Source organism: Camelus ferus, chromosome 10, assembly GCF_009834535.1.
Source record: "Camelus ferus isolate YT-003-E chromosome 10, BCGSAC_Cfer_1.0, whole genome shotgun sequence".
In the NCBI taxonomy this organism is placed as follows: Eukaryota; Metazoa; Chordata; class Mammalia; order Artiodactyla; family Camelidae; genus Camelus; species Camelus ferus.
Window position 1 is genome coordinate 9,046,110 of NC_045705.1, and position 19,861 is coordinate 9,065,970.

At 47.5% G+C, this 19,861-nt stretch overlaps 1 protein-coding gene and 1 long non-coding RNA gene across 2 annotated transcripts in view; one reads left to right on the forward strand and one right to left on the reverse strand.

Moving 5' to 3' along the window:
- The first annotated feature begins 1,361 nt into the window (after positions 1–1,361).
- Positions 1,362–17,244, forward strand: LOC106729844 (transmembrane 4 L6 family member 1-like). The gene is made up of 6 exons (XM_014560726.2): positions 1,362–1,423; positions 4,415–4,597; positions 10,587–10,652; positions 13,662–13,807; positions 16,744–16,930; positions 17,077–17,244. Exons 1-6 carry the CDS (start codon positions 1,397–1,399, stop codon positions 17,095–17,097), a joined length of 630 nt encoding a protein of 209 aa, XP_014416212.2. The 5' UTR covers positions 1,362–1,396; the 3' UTR covers positions 17,098–17,244.
- LOC116666313 overlaps positions 10,235–19,861 on the reverse strand; it is a 59,431-nt gene continuing 49,804 nt past the window's right edge. Inside the window, exon 3 of the long non-coding RNA XR_004323084.1 lies at positions 10,235–10,480. This is a non-coding gene — a long non-coding RNA (uncharacterized LOC116666313). The remainder of the gene's footprint in view (positions 10,481–19,861) is intronic.

The following is a 19,861-nucleotide window of genomic DNA, read 5'->3' on the forward strand; positions in this document are numbered from 1 at the left end:
CTAAGCGAGGGTAGAAGAGAAGGCAAACAAAGACCACCGCTATCCTCCCCTGGATCAGCCCACCTCCTGTTCTTGAAGGTGTACTTTCCCTTTGCTAAACAAATCGTTTAAAATCTTTCACTATACGACACACCATCTCCTGTCTGAATTCTTATCTTTTAGGTAAGACAAGAGCTGGGGTCTTTTCCCTTCCTCTTTTGGAGTAATGTCCTCACTTTCTCAGAGGTTTCACAGCACACTGGGGGTCACTGTGTACGAAAAATAAAACTTGGTAGATGACCAAAGGGAAAGGTGCTCTTATGGGAAGGAAGGGGTGGCAGCAAGACCAAAGACAAAGAGGGCTTTATCCAGCAGCCACACTGGTCACTGACTGGGAAAACCGAGATGGACGTGGGGCAAAGCCATTTGGGGCTCATCCCACTGGGCGATTGGGTAACCAGATCCCTGGCATCGAGCCCCAACTGGTTACACGTCACCCATCTCTGGCTGCATCAGTATCACAGCTTCAGGGGCCAGAGGGATGGGTGAGAAGGGGGAGAGGGCCCCCTTGACAATCCATTTCCTTTGCCTGGCTGGCTGAGAGACCAAGTCTGGCTGGAAAACGAAGCCAGGAGGCCCCATTGTCCACCTATGTGAGAAGCAATTAGTCAACAGCCTGGGGTTTGGAGCAAGGGAGTTGCAGGATGAAGAGGCAGAGCGGTGATGCTCCAAAGCCCCTAATCAGTAGGCTGGGCCTTTCCCACACATTCACACGGGGCTGGCGGGCCCTCCCTGCCTGCCCACATCCAGGGCTGTCACTCCCCCCCATTCCATCTCAGTGGGGTGGAAAGACACCTGCCAGGGAGACTTTCCAGAGGTTATCAGGAGTGACCCAGAGAGAGGAGCCAGTACAGTGAGCGCAGATGCCTTTGTGGCTGAGTGGCTGGGCCCTTCCCCTGGGGCCGCCTGGCGGGAGAGGCAGCGCTGGCTCTTACCGGGCGGCAGGGAGGGGGCCAGGAATTTGAGCCACTTTGTCCAGACTGGGGGGGTGGGGGAGGAGGAGAAAGGTGGGGCCAGGCAGGAAGAGGAGAGCCCTCTGCCTCTCAAGAGTTCAGCGTGCCGTTTCGCTGAGGGGCCTGAGGAGGACCTGGAAAGGCCTCGGACTTCAGACTCTACAGAGACAAGGCACTTCCTCACTGCGGGTCCTGAGGGAAGAGGAGACAACGGCTGCGATTAGATACATAAATTGTCCTGGTACCTGGGATCCCCTACTGTCCCACATCTACTAAGTGTTCACGTCGTGCCTCCTGAAGGTGCAAGGATCCAGAGCCCGCCCAGAAACTTCCAGCAGCTGAGCTAGAAGATTCTGCCAGCCTGGCAGGGCCGGGGTGCCTTGCCCCCGGGGAGGCTGCCCGCTATGCCTGTGCCCAGCCCCGCCGACCAGGTACTGGGTGGACGGGTATGTCTGTGTGTTTCTGCTGAAGGGACGGGCAGGATTGGTGTTGAAGGCCAGTCCCCACAGCCTGGAGCTACACAGCTGGCCAAAACCTCAGTGCAGCCACTATGCTGTACAAACCTAAACGTCAGGTGTCATTGCCTGACAGTACAAACATGGATATATGTATGGGGAACAGGAGGCAGGTTATTTGCTGTGAAGTCTCTGATCAGGGAACTCAAGGGCTTGTGATTGTCCCACCTGTTGAGGCCACAAGTTGTGGGAAATGGACAGACTCAGAAGACAAGCTGCTCTGTTACAAGTTCCTTGGCTTCTCTGAGCCTCGGAATATCCAGCAGCGAACAAATAAAATAGGTGTAATCGTGATATCTCTGTCACTGGTCTATTGAAGGATCAGGGGAGATCATGCCTGTGAACATGACAGCGACTATTTTTGCTGTTGTTTCCAAATACCGAGCTGTGTAACCTTGAACAAGTCATTTCAACCCCCTGGGGCTGTGCTCCCTAGAAAATGAAGGGACTAAATTTCCATGAGTCCTTCGCAGCACTGACATTCTCAGCCCAAGAGAATGATCGTCTTCTCACAGTTTTGATTAACTGCCATCCTTGGGAGCTGCACGGTCCCCCTCCCAAATGTGGCTGCAGTTTCCACCCACCCGCCCCTTCCTCCCTCAGATCTGCAGTTTTCCTGGAGAGTGAGCACAGCTGTATTCATTGCTGCAAGAGCTGTGACAACCAGTTGGCAAGGAGCAATGGGGTGTTGACTGGAAAAGTGCAGAACCTAAAAGCTGAGAGTTATGTTTTATTCAGCAGACATCTCTGAGGACTTAAGCCCAGGACATGGCCTCTTAGGTCGCTCTGAGAAACTGCTCCGAAAAGGTAGGGGAGGAGCCAGGATAAATAAGACTTTTTGCAACAAAGACCAGGTAGTCGGAACATCAAAAGATGACTGTTAGATAAAGAAAACCAGATAGCTCAAGTTAAGGAATTTAGTGCTTTTCTATGTATGGGAAGGTGCTCATTGCAAAAAAGTCTGGGCTCATTGAAATCATTTCTTTGATATGCACGTGGCTGTCTAGGGCCAGTGTCCTGTTCTTTCTCATCCTGAGTTCCCTCAGGGGGCACCATTGTGGGTGGTGGCAGAAGCTGGGCTGCCTGCTGGTTTCCAACCTGATTTCCCTCTAGCTCACTGTTGGGGGTGGCAGCAGTGGCTGATGACTTGATGGCCACAGCATCCTTCATTTACTGATATGGCAGGCAATAGTTTTCATTCAGGGGGCTGTTGACTGTGTATCCTTTTACAGGATGTAAGAAGGCTCAGCAGCCCTGAATTCCCAGTGCTCCCAGTTCCTATTTATCTGCCCTAACTGGGAATAACCAGAACAAACCTAACGAGTACCAGCTTTGATGTTTACTAGCTGGGAGACCCTGCAACCTTGTTTAACCTCTATACGCCCATTTCCTCTCGGAGCTATGGAGCTATTCAATCTCACAGGGATGTTCTGAGACTTAAATGAAAGGATGTTCATGATGTGTCTGCACAAGTGGTGGCAGCTGTGTGATGTTGTTGCACATTGTACAGTATGGTTTCCCTGTAAGCGTTAACTTCTCATTGTCACTGCTGTTGGTGACCATAACGGGACTGAGGTCAGCAGTTTCAGTCTTCTTCATACAAACAAAAGAGCCAGAGGCGGGGCCCCGTTCAGGCAGGCATCAGCTTTCTGCAGCCTTGAACTTGAATAGCAGATAGAAATAAGACCCCAAGCATTATCATCCCACGTAAGCCACTGTTCATCAGTAACTGCGACTCTTCTAGGGGAACAGAAAGCTAAGGCTGGACATTTCTCACTTGTGTCCCCAAAGAGAGGTCCCTGGCTCTGCAAATTGCTCCAGGTCCCCCCCCCCCACCCTCTTCCGTGGGAAGGGCCATTCAAGGCACCAGGCCTCTGGTAGTGAATGAGCTGCTATTCACGAGCCAGTTAACAATCTCGGCATGGATCTGGGTTGAGAACAGGCACAAAGGGGTGTTAGAAGAGCACCATCTAACGTGAAACAGGAACCCCTCCCTGGGTCGCGGACACACAGTCTGGAGCCCCCAGGTCTCGTCGCAGAGCACGGGGCCCATGCTTCTCCAGCAGACTTCACTCAGCAAACAAGATGCTGCGTTTACTCCAATCCCATTTATGCTCGGGAGAAAAAATGCATCATTTTGCAGAGAAAAAAAAAATTAGATGCAAAACCTTTCCCTCTTTCCCTCTTTCCATGTGCCTCCGTCCCAGCTTCTCAGAAATCTCCAGGCTCAATAAACTCAACTGACAAAGAAAGTGAGAAAGGAAATCTTCCACATAAATAAAATAAGAGGTCAAGATGATTCAGACCTGCTTAGTTCCTTATTCTCCAGCTACCACGCATTGAGAGCTTTGTCTGAGAACATTCTGAATATATGATTTTATATTTATCTCAACAATCCCACAAGGTGAGTGCTACTGTCAACCCCATTTTACAGATGAAGAAATTGAGATGAGAGATGTAAACGAACTTGCCCAAAGCCACACAGCTGCTAAGTGACCGAGTCAGGATTTGGACCAGGATCTAGTTCATAATCACTAGATTTGATCATAATCACTCTGGGTGTAGCTGAAAGAACCAGAGGGTAACAGCGATTTCTTAAACATTATCTCAATTTGCCCCAATACTTTAAAGAAAGCTTATTGAACATTTACTATGAGCCAGATGCTTTCACATTTTTTTTGCTTCCTTTAGACCACTGTGAGATCAGTATTTTCTCTGCTTTACAGAGGAAACAGAGAGCCAGAGAGGTAATGTGGCTGCCCAGTTCACACCGCCTACCAATGGAGGAGCTGGGCTTGGCACCTTGCTCTTGGAGCTCTGAGGCTGGGGCACTCCTCCCGATTCTGCAGTGGCTGGAGGCTGGAGCAGGCAGCTTCCTGGTGTTAGCTGTTTCTCTCTCCCTTCCAGGGCGGATTCACCATGTGCTCTGAGACAGGCTCCAGGTGCACTGGCATGCTGCTCCTGACCTTGGCCACGACAGCCATCATCGCCAACCTCCTGCTGTACTTTCCCAACGGGCAGGTGCTGGCGCCTGCCAAGGTCACAAATTTGGTCTGGTTTTTCCACGGCTTTCTTGGAGCTGGACTCTTGGTAAGAACGAGGTTGAGCTACCTTACCTCCTCCAAGTGAAGGGTGCCACTGAACAACCTTCAAGTCACAGAGCAATGCATCTCATCTGGGGCCACCTTCCCTGGGCCCCCAGAGCACGGCCAGCTGCTCCTCCTCTGTATTCACAGCACGTGATACACAGACCCTCTCCGCACTGGCACATCGTGCTGCAACCATCTCTTATACACCTGCCTCCCCCATTAGGCTGTGAGCTCGTTAAGAGCACGGTCCAAGTCTCATTCACCAAGTCTCAGGCCCTCTACAGTTCCTACCTAGCAAAGTGCCGGCTTAGACTAGAGCTTAATATGTGGTTGTTAGGAAACCATACGCTTTATAAAAAGCCCAATGACAGAGCATCTGCCAGGTTCATCGGGTCTCAAGATGACCATCTCGAAAAATAAATTGAGTAGCTCCCATCAAGGCTTCCCTAGGCTAAATCATGGGGTTGGCAAACTTTCTGTAAAATGCCAGATAGTGAATATTTCCAGCCTTGTGGGCCACGGGGTCTCTTGCTTCAATTACTCAACTCTGCCATCATAGGGCAAAAAGCAGCCATTGATAGTATGGATACAAACGGGCATTGCTATGTTCCAATAAAATTTATAAAAACTGGCAACCTGCTGGATTTAGCCCACAAATTGTAATTCGTTGCCCCCTGAGATAGATATTGAGTGTTTTGCCTTCTTTTCCACCTTTGTTTTCAGTTGGCTCTCCTCTCCCAGGCAACCAGGGTCTCTTATGAAAAGATCGTGTGTTTATGTGAGACTCCAGTGCCAGGCACTGAGCAGGTGTCCAGCAAATAGGTAAATGAATATATGAAAGATAAAGAACTCTCAGGAAAAGGTGACCATCTCCCTTCCTGTTTCTCCCCCAGGCACCATAGTAGATATAATAATGTCTCAAGTTGCATCCAGTGACCACCTCCCCCTCCCATCCTGGCAGGGCTGGTCCTTCTCTTCCTGCACAAGAGAACCTCTAAATCAGCAATGTCTCAGCAAAGGCTGACTGTGGCTCAGCTCGGAGCCCTACCTAAGGAGCAGTGCAGACCTAGTTGTCTAACAGACTGTGCTCAGCTCATGCGTCTGCCCCTGACCTGCTGGGCATCCTCCCTGAGATTCAGTAAAAGGAGAATCAAACCCATCTCACCAGGAGGTGGGGAACATTCAATGGAATAACCTACATAGAGCACCCCGCATGTATCTGGCAGCCAGTAAAATGCAATCTGTCCTCCTTCCTGGCTCAGATTAACAGCTCCGTTACCTTCTTTGCAGATCCAGCCAAGCGCCATCTCCTGCCCTTACCCACCCTCCTTATTTCTGCAGGATAGGTTTGCATTTCTCAGCTCCACCGCCAGGCAAGTCTTGAAACTCCCCTTAGCCTCACTCTCCCCATCTGCAGTATATATAGCTACACCAGCACCCAACTTCTCTCAAGATACAGATGAGCAAACACAGTGCCTATTGAAAGGCATCAAGCAGCTCAAGGAAATGTAGGTTTCCTATTTGCGGAATCTCAGGTTCATTGAAAGAGAGTGAACCAGAGGGAAGACATTCCCTGGTCCTGGGGAAAGCAGAGTGGAGCCCAGCTCAGTCAGGGACCAGACACCCCATCTGCATAGCATCCCTTAATACTGCTTGTCCAACCCGCACTCCAGCTTTCCAACACAACCTCCCAGGATCTCCTAGAAGGAGGGTTACACTTGTATATTCACAATGAAATGGGGATAAAATAAACAGGACAGAATCGGTCCATGAAGTTGGATAAAATGAAAACCAATGAGCCTTCCCCTTTTCTATCTTTCCTTTTCTTTTTTTTTCCTCCTTTTTTCTTTCTCTCTCTGTTCAGTCCACTTTAGAGTTCACTCTATGCCTTCACTCATGCCTGGCTAAGGAAAACTAAGGCAGTGGCTATGGGGTTGGAGAGAGAACAGAGCATTTGACTCATATTAAAAGGTGGAGTTGGCAGGACCTGAAGACTGATCTCAGGGGTTGGGGGTGGGGGTGGGAGGAGGCATCAGGTTGGCTGCAGCATTCAGACCCAGGCACCAGAAGATGGTAGTGGTGTTCCTTGGGGCAGGGACCTCAGGAGGCGGGCAGAGGCTAAGCTCTGTTCCACGTCCCCGCTGAGGGAGCAGAGAATGGGTGGACAGGGATCAGAGACCAGGAGAGAGGCAACCTTGAGGACCAACGGGAAGAGGTGACAGAGAACCCCGGAGGCAGTGGGTTTGAACAGATCGAGCTCAGGTCAAAACCCCAGGGGATCCTGCAAATTGAGAGGTAGGCAGAGGGAGGGAAAAGTGGGAAGGAGACTGAGAACGAATGGCTAGAAAGTCTGAGGCAAAGCAGAAAAGAGGAAAGTGAGAAAAGCCAAGAAGGAGAAAGTCTCAAGAAGGAGAGAGGAATCTCAGTGTCAACTGCAGTGGCAGTGATATAACTGGGGCCTGAAGGGCATCTGACACCCAGGAAGGTGAGGGTGGACCTTGGTGGGAGCACTGCCTGGGTGGGGGTGGTGGGGACCCCAGACTGCAGAGGGCTGAGGAAGGAGTGGAGGCGAGGAGCTGGGCTCTGAATGAAGGATGAATGGCAGAGCTACCCTCCTGACACACAAAAGGCCAGAACAAGCTCTCAAAAGCCACAAGGGACACCACAGGCCACAGCAAGTACAACCACCAGTGTAGCATCCGCTCCATGCCCAGCACTGTGTAAGGATCCACAAGGGATAAAACCCGAATTCACAGCTCCTGCCCTTTAATAGTAATTGTAACAGGCATTTGCACAAAGGTTTCAAGTGCATCAAATGCTTGCACGTATATTATTTCATTTGCTTCCATGTCTCTGTGAGGTGCGATCGTTACCTCCATCCTATAGGTAAGGAAATGGAGTCCGGGCAGATTAAGTCATCTGACTGCAGCCACACACAGCAGGCACCTGGCAGAACTGGGACTCAAACATCTGTCTGAGCCGTAAACCTGTTCTCTCTCCATTTCGCCACCATCTGACACACACGTGCACATGCAACACAGGACACAGAGCTACGCCAGCAGAGGCCCTGCTTTGCACATGCCCTGATGAAACAAGACACGGAGGTGCCTGGAGTGGGGCTGGAGCATCTCCAGAAAGTGCTGCTTTTCGGAAGAGCCAAGAAAACCGGGCCACACGAGTCCCCACCTCCCCACCCTCCCTGCCAGGTAGACAGCCATCACACAGACAGTGGCCATGACCACAGTGCGTGAGGACTCTGTGAGGTCCCAGCAGCATGCCGTCTCCTAGGCAGGGCAGTCCCGGGCAGCCTCCCCACATTCTTGCTGGAAGCCAGCTCGTAACCTCAGCAAGGTTGCTGTCTCAGGAAAGCCAATGCCAAGAATAATGGCTATTTTCAGGGAGCCATGGGCTCCCCCAGAACTCCTGGCAGGCTTCTGAGGTTAAAATGGGGCATCTGGGACAAGCATGACATAAAATGAACTGGGGACTCTAGGGACTGAGAGACAGAGCCCCAGTTTCTTTCCATGTGTAGCTAATGGTTGTTTTCCAGCAATATTATTTACAGTATTATTATTAAGACCATTAGGAGGGACAGCTTAGGACTAGTCAGAGGTGTGGTCTGGAGTCACTCAGGGACCTGACTGGAGGGCTGCGTTAGGTAGAGATCTGCCCGAGCCAGCGGTTCCTAGTTCCTATGCTCCTTCAGACCAAGGGAGATACACACACACACACAAATAATTCAGCTCAATGGAGTGAGTCCCCGCTGCAGGGGTGGCCTAGGGTCTGCAGAAGAGGAAACAACTAACTCTACCCTTGGGAACCAAGAGAGGCATCCCAGAGAAGCAGCTATCTGAGCTGTCCTGTACAGAATTAGTAGACATTTGCCAGGCAGAGAAGGGAGGAGGCTGTTCCAGGCAAAGAATGCGGCTTGTGTAAAGGCAGAGGAACATCACAGAGTAAGATGCCTTCCCAGAAACTGCAGCATGGTGTGGCTGGAGCAAGGGCTGCTTAAGGGAAGAAATGATAGGAAACAGTGCTGACCTGCAGATGGAGGCTACCCTGTGTAGGACCTTGTGGACCACGCTGATGAGCCAGCTCCTCACCCCTGAGTAATTCACCCACAAATACTCAGTGAGCACCTGCTATGAGCTAGCACTGTTCTGGGCATCATCAGGGACCCAGCAGTGAAAAAACAAACCAAGCTCCTACTCTCCTAAGGCTTACATTCCAGTGGAGAAGAGAAAAATCGTAAATAGTCAACTGTGGGACATGATGTCAGCTGGTAAGTGCTAGGAAGCAAATGAAGCTTTCAATGGGTCGTAAGAGAGCTGGAGCAAGGGATGCCTAAGCACCTTGGAACCTAGTGTGATGGAATCGACCCATTCCCGCTAAAGAGAGAGAGCTGATAATAAGGCATGCCCAGCACACTCTTCCCCAGCACGCTGGACACCCACCGCCAAATCCTAAAACTGAGTTCTCCCTTTACTAGGTGCCATGTCACCACCCCAGCTCCCATCAAGGCTGTGTAAAGTCTGCAGACCAGCTGGGAGCTGGCTGAAGTTTGCTTTGCACCATGTCTGTTTTGCTTTACAGTGAATTGGATGCCTTTGGGGGGGTATACATCTTCCAGTTCTCCGGGTCCCACCACACTCTCTGTGGCGTTATACCAGGACACATTTTCTTACTTAAAATTACCTGCCTGGCCTCTAAAGGCATGTACGTTGGCAATCCCCACCCCTACCTTAGACAGCCAGGTGGAAGAGTACATTTGGGTAGGCAACGAGCACCTTTAACGTCAACCACATACCAACCATACATCCCCTGGGTTATGTCGCGGTTGCCTTGGTGAGAAGCAAGGATGCCCCAGATGCTTGCATCAGCAAATACATTTACCAATCATCGCTCAGGGTGAGATGATTTTTTTTCATAAAGTTCATCCATTCTGTATTTATTTCTTGTTCTTGACCCATGGCCCTATCATGCCCCTCATCTTCCTGCCACCCCACAGTGCCAGAAGCAGCACGGGGAAATGTCATCACAAGTTGCACCACCATGTCCCTGGGTCCTGATTCCTCATTGGACACTGTGGTAAGAGCTGCTGACCCAGAGCTCAGAACCCAGCAGTGGGAGGAGAATGGGTATGCTTGGTGTAGCAGGATGGGCAGGCAGGAAGGAAGGAACCATTTGTTTTGCTGGGGCAGGGGTCACTGAACACTACAAAGAGGAGATGTACTGGTCTCCTGTAGCTGCTATAACAAATTACCACAAATCTGACGGCTTAAAACATGAGAAACGTATTCTCTTATAGCTCTGGAGGCCAGAAGCTCTCACTGAATGTGCTGGCAGGGCTCTCTGTTCTGGGCTGTAGGGGAAAATCATTCCTTGCCTCTTCCAGCTTCTGGTGGCTGTTGGCATTCTTTGGCTTATAAAGACATCACTCCAATCTCTGCCTCTGTCTCCACATCGCCTTCTCCCCTGTGTCTCTCAGAACTCCTGCTTCTCTCTTACAAGGATACATGTAATTGCCTTTAGGGTCCACCTGGATAGTCCAAGATAACTCCTCCTGTTAAGATTCCAACTCAATCACATCTTTTGTCATATAAGGTCATACTAACCAGTACTGGGATTAGGAAGTGAATGTATCTTTGGGGATCCTCTTGTTCAGCCTCCCACAGAAGGTAACATCTGAACTGGCCATTTGAGGGTGAATAGGAGTTTACCTGATGGCGAAGGGTGAAGGGCATATTCAAAGGTGCAGAGGCAGGGAAGTCCCGGTGTCTCGTGGGAGCCCACCAGCGGGTGTGTCAGGAGTCTCGACGGAGGAGAGAGGAGGCTCTGGTGGCAGGTCAGGAGCAGGTACGATGTCCGAGGCTTGTGTTGAATCCTACAAGCAATGAGGAATCCTTAGACATTTTAAAATAGCTAGTTTTGGAACTTTGTTCCAAAAAGGTAACATTCCCTTCATTTCAAGAGCATTTCCTTTGCCACAGGTTATGGTGCCGGCAGTAATGCTGCTGAGAGCGGGTGGAGAGGGCTGCTGGGCTCACAGACGTGGGGTAAGTACCGTGGGGTCTACAGAAATGTTTAGCTTTCCACCCACAACCCAGAAGGGCTTATTTCCTAGGCTGTGAGCTTTCTCTCTTCTAAAGGCTAGACTGTTAACCCACTGACTATAGTTCAGGACTTCTAATACCCTCCTTTTATCTAGTTATTTTTATTGAAGTATAGTTGATTTACAACACTGTGCTAGTTCAGGTCAGAGTACAGTGATTCAGCATTTCTGCACATTATATTCCACTACAGGTTATGACAAGATAACGGGCGTAATTCCCCATGTTATACAGTATACTCTTCTTGTTTGTCTATTTTATGTAGAGCAGTTTGTTTCTGTCAATCCCATACCTCTAATTTGTCCCTCCCCATCCCTTCTTCCATTTGAGAACCACAAGTTTGTTTTATGTATCTGTGAGGCTACTTCTGTTTTGCATATACATTCATTTGCATTATTTTTGTAGACTGCACATCTAGGTGGCTAATACCTTCCTTCTAAAGCACAGCAATATCATGCAGGGCTCTTGTCAACAGTGATGGGGACTGTTGCACGAGATCCCAGGAAAATTGACCCTGGAGAGGGTGTGAAGGGAGCCATGTATACACATAGCCTGTGAGCTCTGGTAGACCAGCCTGTGGGGTTTGGTTGGTTATTTTTGTCTGTCTGTCTGTGGGGAGTCTAGGACCCTCCATCCTTTGAGTTTCTTATTCCCCTAGTAGCCCGTGGAATAACACATCACGGAACTGGGATTTGAGCGAGAAGGGACACTGAAGGGAGTTTGTATTCTCAAAAACACTTTCACAGAAAAGGGAGCCCTCCTACACTGTTGGTGGGAATGTAAATTGGTGCAGCCACTATGAAGAACAGTATGGAGGTTCCTTAAAAAACTAAAAATAAAATTACCATATGATTTAGCAATCCTATTCCTGGACATATATCTAGAAGAGACAAAAATTCTAATTTGAAAAGACACATGTACCCCAATGTTCATAGCAGCACTATTTATAACAGTGAAGACATGGAAACAACCTAAATGTCCATCAACAGATGACTGGATAAAGAAGTTGTGATATATTTACACAATTGTATTCTACTCAGCCATAAAAAAGAATGAAATAGTGCCTGCCATCTGCAGCAACATGGATGGACCTGGAGATGGTCATTCTAAGTGAAGTAAGGCAGAAAGAGAAAGAAAAATACCATATGATATCACTTATATGTGGAATCTAAAAAAAAAAGTAAGACAAATGAACTTATTTAAGAAATAAAACCAGACTCATGGACATAGAAAACAACCTTATGGTTACCAAAGGGAAAAGTGGATGAGGGAGGGATAAATTGGGAGTTTGGGATTAGCAGATACAAACTCCTATATATAAAATAGATAAGCAACAAGGTCCTACTGTATAGCACAGGGAACTATATTCAATATCCTATAATAAACCATAACAGAAAAGAATATTAAAAAAGAACATATATGTATATGTGTATATATACATACATGTACACATATATATATAATTGAATCACTTAGATGTACACCTGAAACTAAAACAACATTTTAAGTCACCTATACTTTAATTTAAAAAATTTTAAATTAAAAAACCCACTTTCACAGATGCTCTCTTACAACGGCCCCGTGAAGAACAGAAGGCTGACCCTCTCTAAGTGCATCCATTATGTGCGTCTGCTTCCTGACCCATGGCCCCTCTTACACCGCTGCTCTCTCAGAAGCAACATGGCTGGTTGAAACCAGCGGAAATGTCGCCACAATTTTATAAACGTGTCCCCATTTGACCAACAGGAAAGGAAAAGACCAGAGAGGCTGAGTGGCCTGGCCAGATTCGCATGGCTGTGATTTTAGATCTGGGAAGCACATTTGGGATTACTTACCCAACCCAGATACAGTGTAAGCTCCTTTCTTCAAGGTGAAGTTCACATGTTATCATCTATGTACGCGCCCCCATGCCCCGCCCAGATGCCTGACACACAGTTGGGTGTCAGGACACACCCAATGAAGGCTGACCGAGCCCAGGCTCGTCTTGGTCTCCCGACCCCCACGATCGTGCTCTTTCCCACATACACAACTGCTTCCCAATGTCTCTGCTCACAGCAAGCTGTTCACTGCTCTTATACTTCTAGTTCATCACCGTCTCACTTCTCTTTTCTGCTCCCAAAGTCCCCTCTCCCAACCCTTGCAGCCCCCAATCAGACCCTCCAGGGAGACCTTAGCCCCCAACGTCATCTGAGGACCATCTCCAAGGAGCTCCCTGAGTCATTCCACCCAGCCCCGGCCGTTCCCCTCCCTCACTTCCTGTGGTAAGAAAGACACAACATGGACGTGCCAGGAATAAAAGCTCATGCTTTGAAGCAAACAAGTCCCTCAGCTTTGCCCCAACTGAATATGCTATATGCCAGAAGGTCACCTTTCCCTGACACTTGCCTTGCTGTGATGCTCACTCACCCATCCAGTGCACACATTTATGAAGTTTGTACACAGTACAGGGAGGGCCCTGTGTTGGTCACTGACTCAGGCATTAGAAAAATGATTATTCATTTACTCACCCAATCATACAACAAATACCACCAGGATGCCGAATGAGTTTCATTTAGGTTTCAAACAGAGCCAACCCCAGCTGATCGGTTGCTCTGTTTTGAGAAGGACTGTGAGGCTTTCTCTTTCAGGGCAAGAGTGCTGAGATCAATTATTGATGTCTGCTGTGAGTGCAGACAGGGGGCTGGGAGCACACTTACATCACGTGCCAGGCAGCGGTTAGGCACTGGGAGCCCAACGGTGAATAAGTCACATTTCCCGCTCACAGTCTTGTAGTGGGTGATTTCATTCTTTAGAATTGCAAATGGAGCAGATAAATGGACAGAGGTCTTCTCAGCTCTAGTACCCCATTTTTTGTGCATTTAGGAAGCAAAACAAGGATGCCTACCTGGTCTGGCATCTGTAAGAGAAGATTTACCCTTTCAGCCGCTCTGACTTTCTGGTTCTGTTCCATTGCAGATGCTGTTTCCTGTGCTCTTGGCCATACTGGGCACTATGGGGGCCGTGTATTGTGTGGTCATTTCTTCGTTGGGTCTGCTCAGTGGCCCCTTCTGTGACACGGGCAGTGGAAACTACACCTACCCTTTCAGGAACGACACCCTGGAGTGAGTAGCCTTTACAGCCTTAGATCAGTGTCCAGCATCTAAAGACGATACGGTGATGATCACAGAGCGTGTGCTCTCAGACTGACTGTCCAGTAATGGCGCCAGTTGCTTCCAATCATACATGGTATCTTGGTCCTCTCTCTGCACCAAACCAACAATTCTGCTCTCAGATCACCTATCTCTAGGAGGTGACTGGCCAAGGCAAGGAGTGCCCATGAATTAAGCAGTTCAGCATAATACCTTGACTTCATTAGCATCAGTTTTTAAACTCAACTGGTATGTGCTGAGGGCCTGCTTAGTACTGACTAGGCACTGTGATAAGAGAAACGAGGACGGAGGAAGGATATGGAAAATTGTATATTTGCAACTTGCTCATTCACAATGTAACTGGGGAGACTTCATAACCAAATTTGCAGATTTTTTTTGTGATGACAGCCTATCAATAAGCAATGTTGTGGTTAGACCAGCCCTTGTGGTTCTTATTTTGATTGCGGGATGCTCTTTAGCGTAACTATCAAGAAACTTCGAAAAAAATAAAGGTTTCTTACATATACAACCCGGAAACGACACAGCATACCTGCGGCCACTCAGCGAGGTTGCCAGGAGAGAAAAAGAAAGAGACAGAGAGAGAGAGCAGGCCTGGGGTTCTGCCTTTATTGGGGTTGAGGGTGGAGGTCTAGGGTTTTGTGGGCTCACTATCGATGAATTTAAAACATAAGAGCAGGAAATTTAAGCACAGGAATAGAAAAAGCAAGTGGCCCAGAAGGTCGTTTACTGAAATCAACCAAGATCTCTAAAACAAAGGAGCCTCAGTCAGGCAAGGAGGCACAGCTCTTTATCTAGTTGTGAGGCTGGAAATGTGTTTACTCCAGGTAGACCTCTTTGAAGTGGATGCCTTGGCAGGCAATCAAAGCTTAAGTTAGGCACTTAAGAAAAACGAACTGTCAGGGTTTACACTGCAGAGTTGCACAAATACCCTGACATGGCGGACCCCGTGATGCCCACTGATTTTCCTAAAGGAACAGGAAAGAAAACCCTGCACCACTGACTGAGAAAGATGCTGCTTCGCTCCCATTTCACGTTCTCTCCCTGGTAAAGCTCATCCATCCCCATGGCTTTCACAGCCCTCCATCTCTACATAAATAATCCCCAAATGTCTATCTCTAGCTCAGATCTCTCTTCTGAATCCCTGACCCAAATACCAGTAACTTCCTCTTTGAAATTTCCTCTTGAAAATCTCACATCACTTCAGTATTAATACGACCAAGCCCTTGACGTCCCCTGGCAAATCTCTCTGCCACCCCCAGCCCCTTAGATGGCACCTAAAACCTGCTGAGTCATTGATTCTTCTCCCTTCTCATGTCTCACGTTCAATCCACCACCAAAGCCTGTCAGTTCTACCTGGACAATACACCTTGAGCCTGGCCGCTGCTCTTCGCCTGGTCCGTCACCACCCAATTCCAAATCTGAACCCCTTGGCCTCCGTGCCTACACCAGCCCTCCAGCAGTTCCATTTTGCCCTTCAATCCTTTCACCTTTTTTTCACAAGGGATTTTTGTAAAAAGTAAAAGTGCTGATGAAGCCCAAGAAATCTTTACATTTAAGGAACGTGTGATCTTGCTGAGAACTCAACAGACCAATATGGATATGGTGGAAGGCAGAGATTAATTAAGGCAGATACCCAAATAATACATAGATTAAATGGGGCCTGAAAACATATTCCATTTTCTGTTTGTCCAACTATACCTTCTGATTCCAAATTCCTCTTACCGTTTGGGCTTACATGCTGTTTCCTCTTATAGTGCACACTTCTCTGGGCTGCTGCCCGCTTCAAGGCCAGGTGACTCCATCTTTCCCCAGAAAATCTTCTCCAGCTACTCTAGACCTCTAGACCTCCCCATCCTATGATAATAATGATAAAGAGACTGCCGGCTGCATGGCAGGCACTGGGCTAATCCCCTCCACTACGCGATGCTACTGATGCTATTTTAGCCCCATTTTACATATAAGGAATCTGACATACAGGAACGCTTGGGGAACTATTGGGGCCAGGGCAGACTGCATGCATATATCAGTCAATGGCACGTCGATTATTTTGAATTAAAGCTACTTAAGAAAGAGCTGATACAAGAGAGACACTCTGACCCTTCTCTCTTGTTTCTCTGAAAGCAGAAAATAAATCTCTCTGTGAAAGCCACACTCCCTGCAACTGGGGGCAGGACACCCTCATCACCAGAGATAGAGCATTCGGGGCCGAGAAGTCTGTGTAACCAAACCTTTCTACTTCTTTAATTTAATACAAATCCCAAACTGTTTTGATGCTTTACTTATTAAGCACCCAGTGCTAAATTTCTTTGTCCTGTCAATTTCTCACAAATGTATTGTTTGTCTAAAAAGTATGAAAGCTGCCTGCGTGGCCACTTCTTAGGTCCCATTTCTATGAGACCTCCCTGGGCATGAATTAAAATTTGTTTCTTTTTCTCTGGTTTATTTGCATGTGTCAGTTTTATTATTAGCCCAGCCACAAGAGCTCGAGAGGGGTAGAGGGGGAAATTTGCCTGTCCCCGACGCAGCTTATCTAAAACTTCTTAGTGAGGGAGCTGGGATTTGGCCCTGGATCTGTGGGACTTCACAGTCCAAGCTCTGAGTCACTCCTTACTGCCTCAGAGAGCCTTAGAGCAGTTCCAACCTTGAATCACATGATTTCCCGCTTACTCCTGTGTTCTCTGGCGCGGCCATGTCTGCACCCACAATGCTTTGCTGAGATGCCCTGCTGTGAGACGGAGAGACGTGTGTTCTACCCACCCCCCCACCAATGGGAAGAATGAAGATGAGAGCAATGTATTAGACTGGTGCTTCTCACATGCTTCTAAGCAGCGGCTCTCTCCCTTTCCTGTCCCTCCAAGCCAGGCTAACTGTCTCCCTTGTCCTGACAGGAACAGCTACTTATTCAACCGGCCCAGCTGGACCACCTGCCAAGAGCCTGAGCACATCGTCCTCTGGCACGTGGTCTTGTTCTCCATCCTCCTGGGGATCGGCGCAGTGGAAGCTGCCCTTTGCCTCAGCCAAGCTGTCAGCGGACTCTGTGACATCTTCTGTGGCACATGCATCCGAAAAGGACAGGTCGGTGCTTCCAGAACCCTGGCGTTTTCAAGTCATTCCCCCTGACCTATTCCGCACATCTCCCTCCTGCCCTGACCCCACACTCCAAGAGGTAATCCAGTAATCAGAAAACGCCTTCTGAAATGTAGGACTTAATTTTCTCTCAGGTGACCATAACTGGCTTGTGACCAGCCCAAGAAGTCACAACTGACTGGCAGAGTCCCCTAGGTTGAGAAGGACTGGATATGGTGAATGTCAATCCCCACCATTCTGAGAAGCTGAGGAAAAGCCCCCAATTTTTATAAAAGTCAACAGTTTCAATCTTCTTTCCTAGAATCAAGATTGTTGTTTCCCCCAGATGATCTGTAAGAATCATATAAGAAATCACAGGACTGTAAATAATAAAAAAAAATTTAATAATAATACAATAATAGACACTTAATGTATTCAGCTGTTACTATATCTCAGGCCTGGTGCTAAGCACTTTGTCTGCATCATTTCAGTTAATCCTACAAAACAAGTTGCATTATAATGCCATCTTACAGGTGAGGAAACTCTGGCTCAGACAGGTTCAGTTACTTGTCCAAAGTCAATAAACTGAAGTTTTGAACTTGAGCCTGATTCTAATATTTATATTCTTGACCACTCACCAGTGGTACTCAAACCACTGGACTTGTTCCATGGATTGTAATAGGTGTTATTCATTTACCAAAAAAGGGGTGGGGGAGACTCTGAGGTCAATTTAATTTTGGATACACTGGATTAAACAAAGTGTGATAGGCTTCTCTGCTACAGGACTTGTCAGAACCTTTACAAAGCCAGTGTGCATGGCTAATCTCCAGGAAGAGAACAGCAAATGCACAATTCCCCAGGAGTCTTATTTGGCCACAAAACCCTCTTCTCCTGAAACAATTTTTATGGGGCTAATATTCCATGGTGCCCACTTTGAAAAAGACTACATGACTCAAAAATGAGTTGGAATCTATCTCACTCAACCCATGAGAATCCAAGGGGAAGGGGAAGTCTTTAGAACAGTCAGTGCATCAGATTGAATGGCTCCATATGGCCCAAATACTACCTCCCTGGGAGGGAGAACGAAATCCAAAGTAAAAAATTTTATTAGCTTTTCCCCATTAAAACACCCTCTGTGTAAAGTGATGGACTTGAAGCAAGGCAGGAGAAAGGTTTTCTGCCTCCGGCAAAAGTCCTTCTTGTGGTTCTTCCTTTGGTGAGTAAAAGGAACTTGCAGTTAAAGACACTGAACTACAAACATTTTGTGGCCAATAAAGTGGGCGGAGGAGGCACTGAGCTGCCCTGGGGCGTGGCCCCAGCTTGTAAAGGCAGCAGAGCTCAGCTAATGCTCTCCATCAAGGGCTTTGGAGGACGGGAAGAGCACCACCAACATTTTAAACGTTGGGCCAGCCGTAAAATGATTCATGATTAATCCACGAAAAAAATGTTTATTGCCAAATGGAAAAGAGCTCTCTGAAATTAAGTAGAAACAGTCGATTCTTGAGGCTGACTTAGGTCTACTCCAGCCACAGGACAATTATTTCCTGAGTTACCACAATGGGCAAAGCAAGTGCCTGGAGAAAGGAGGGATGGACGGGCGCTCAGCTCTGGAAGAAAGGGTTTAAGCAGAAGGGGAAATTTTCAGCGCATAACACCCAGACATAAGGCAGAAACAGGGGAGGTGGTCATTTCACTCGAATCTCTGTGTCTTCAAGCACATCTCATCTTTTAAAACTCCTTACTCTCTCAAGAGAAACCATATGTTTTCCAGATCAGAGTTGACTGACATATTCTGGATGTCTACAGTGTTTATATAATATGATACACCTGTTATTGGAAATATGAAGAAATAGCTCTTCATCATGAGTTTAGAGATTCTTTCCATTTCACTCTATACACTTTGCTGTAGTATAACAATTTTCACATTTTCCAGAATAAGCACTTTGACTTTTATATTTATAAAATACATGAAAAAGCTGATTTCAGCATTTTATGAAAACCGTCTAGGACACTCATCTGCTTGCCATGTCTGATGAAATGCTCTTACAGACCTGACACTGACTTGGGAGAAACTTCATGGCTCAAAGTCCCATTGGCAAACCAACATCCAGTATTTCTCTTAAGTGAAATTGGAAGAAAATAATTTTAAAGAAGGGAGATGCACTTTAGGAAGTGGGCAGAAGAAAATGAAGTTAACCGAAATAGCTCTGGAAGATTTGGAAAACATTATCTTGACTAGAAACTATCATGTTAAAGACAAAGCGAGTCATACATAAACACCGTACTGTAAGTAGCTTCTCACAGGGGTATAGGTTAACAATTATGAAACTGCTACGCATCTGTGATGGGGTTGTAACGGTGGATGGTGGGGGCCAAGTTTCTCACTGTGGAGGAATAATTCTCACAGATAAGCAAAGAGGGAAGCCTGGAATAATCCATCTTAGTACCAGATTAGAGTCAAGGAATCAATATAAACTCATTTTGGCTTAACATAGGTTCAGATGATAGATACAAAAATATAGATATGTGTGCATGTATGGGTTATTACACAGACATACATTTCCTAGCCCTGTCTGCCAAGAGAGCTAAAAGCAGTGACACCTCAGTAGCTACAAGCACACCGAGTACCAAGATCTTGGTTTCTAATGCCGTTCTCTGCTAAAAGCAACTAGGGCTCCTTGAAGAAATGACTGATTTGAGGGATGAGGATGAAGAATAAAGATGCCCCTGAAGGATGCTGTGGTGCCAGGAAGCAAGGAAGTGCTAAAAAACAAAAAGTGGGACATGAAAAAAAAGACAAACAAGCCAAGGGGACGTAGGGGCCAACTCTGAACTAGGTGCCCCTTCCATCCCTGGGACATGTATATCTCCATCACTGCACCCATCTTGTGGGTCACATGCAGGATCCCTCAACCCACCTGTGATGCAGGATGTACCTTA

Bases quoted from the DNA above. Each gene is read 5' to 3' on its own strand.
- LOC106729844 (XM_014560726.2), top strand. From the start codon at position 1,397: ATGCCTGTGCCCAGCCCCGCCGACCAG. The intron at 1,424-4,414 runs GTACTGGGTGGA...TCTCCCTTCCAG, and splicing joins TGCCCAGCCCCGCCGACCAG to GGCGGATTCACCATGTGCTC. The intron at 4,598-10,586 runs GTAAGAACGAGG...CCTTTGCCACAG, and splicing joins TTCTTGGAGCTGGACTCTTG to GTTATGGTGCCGGCAGTAAT.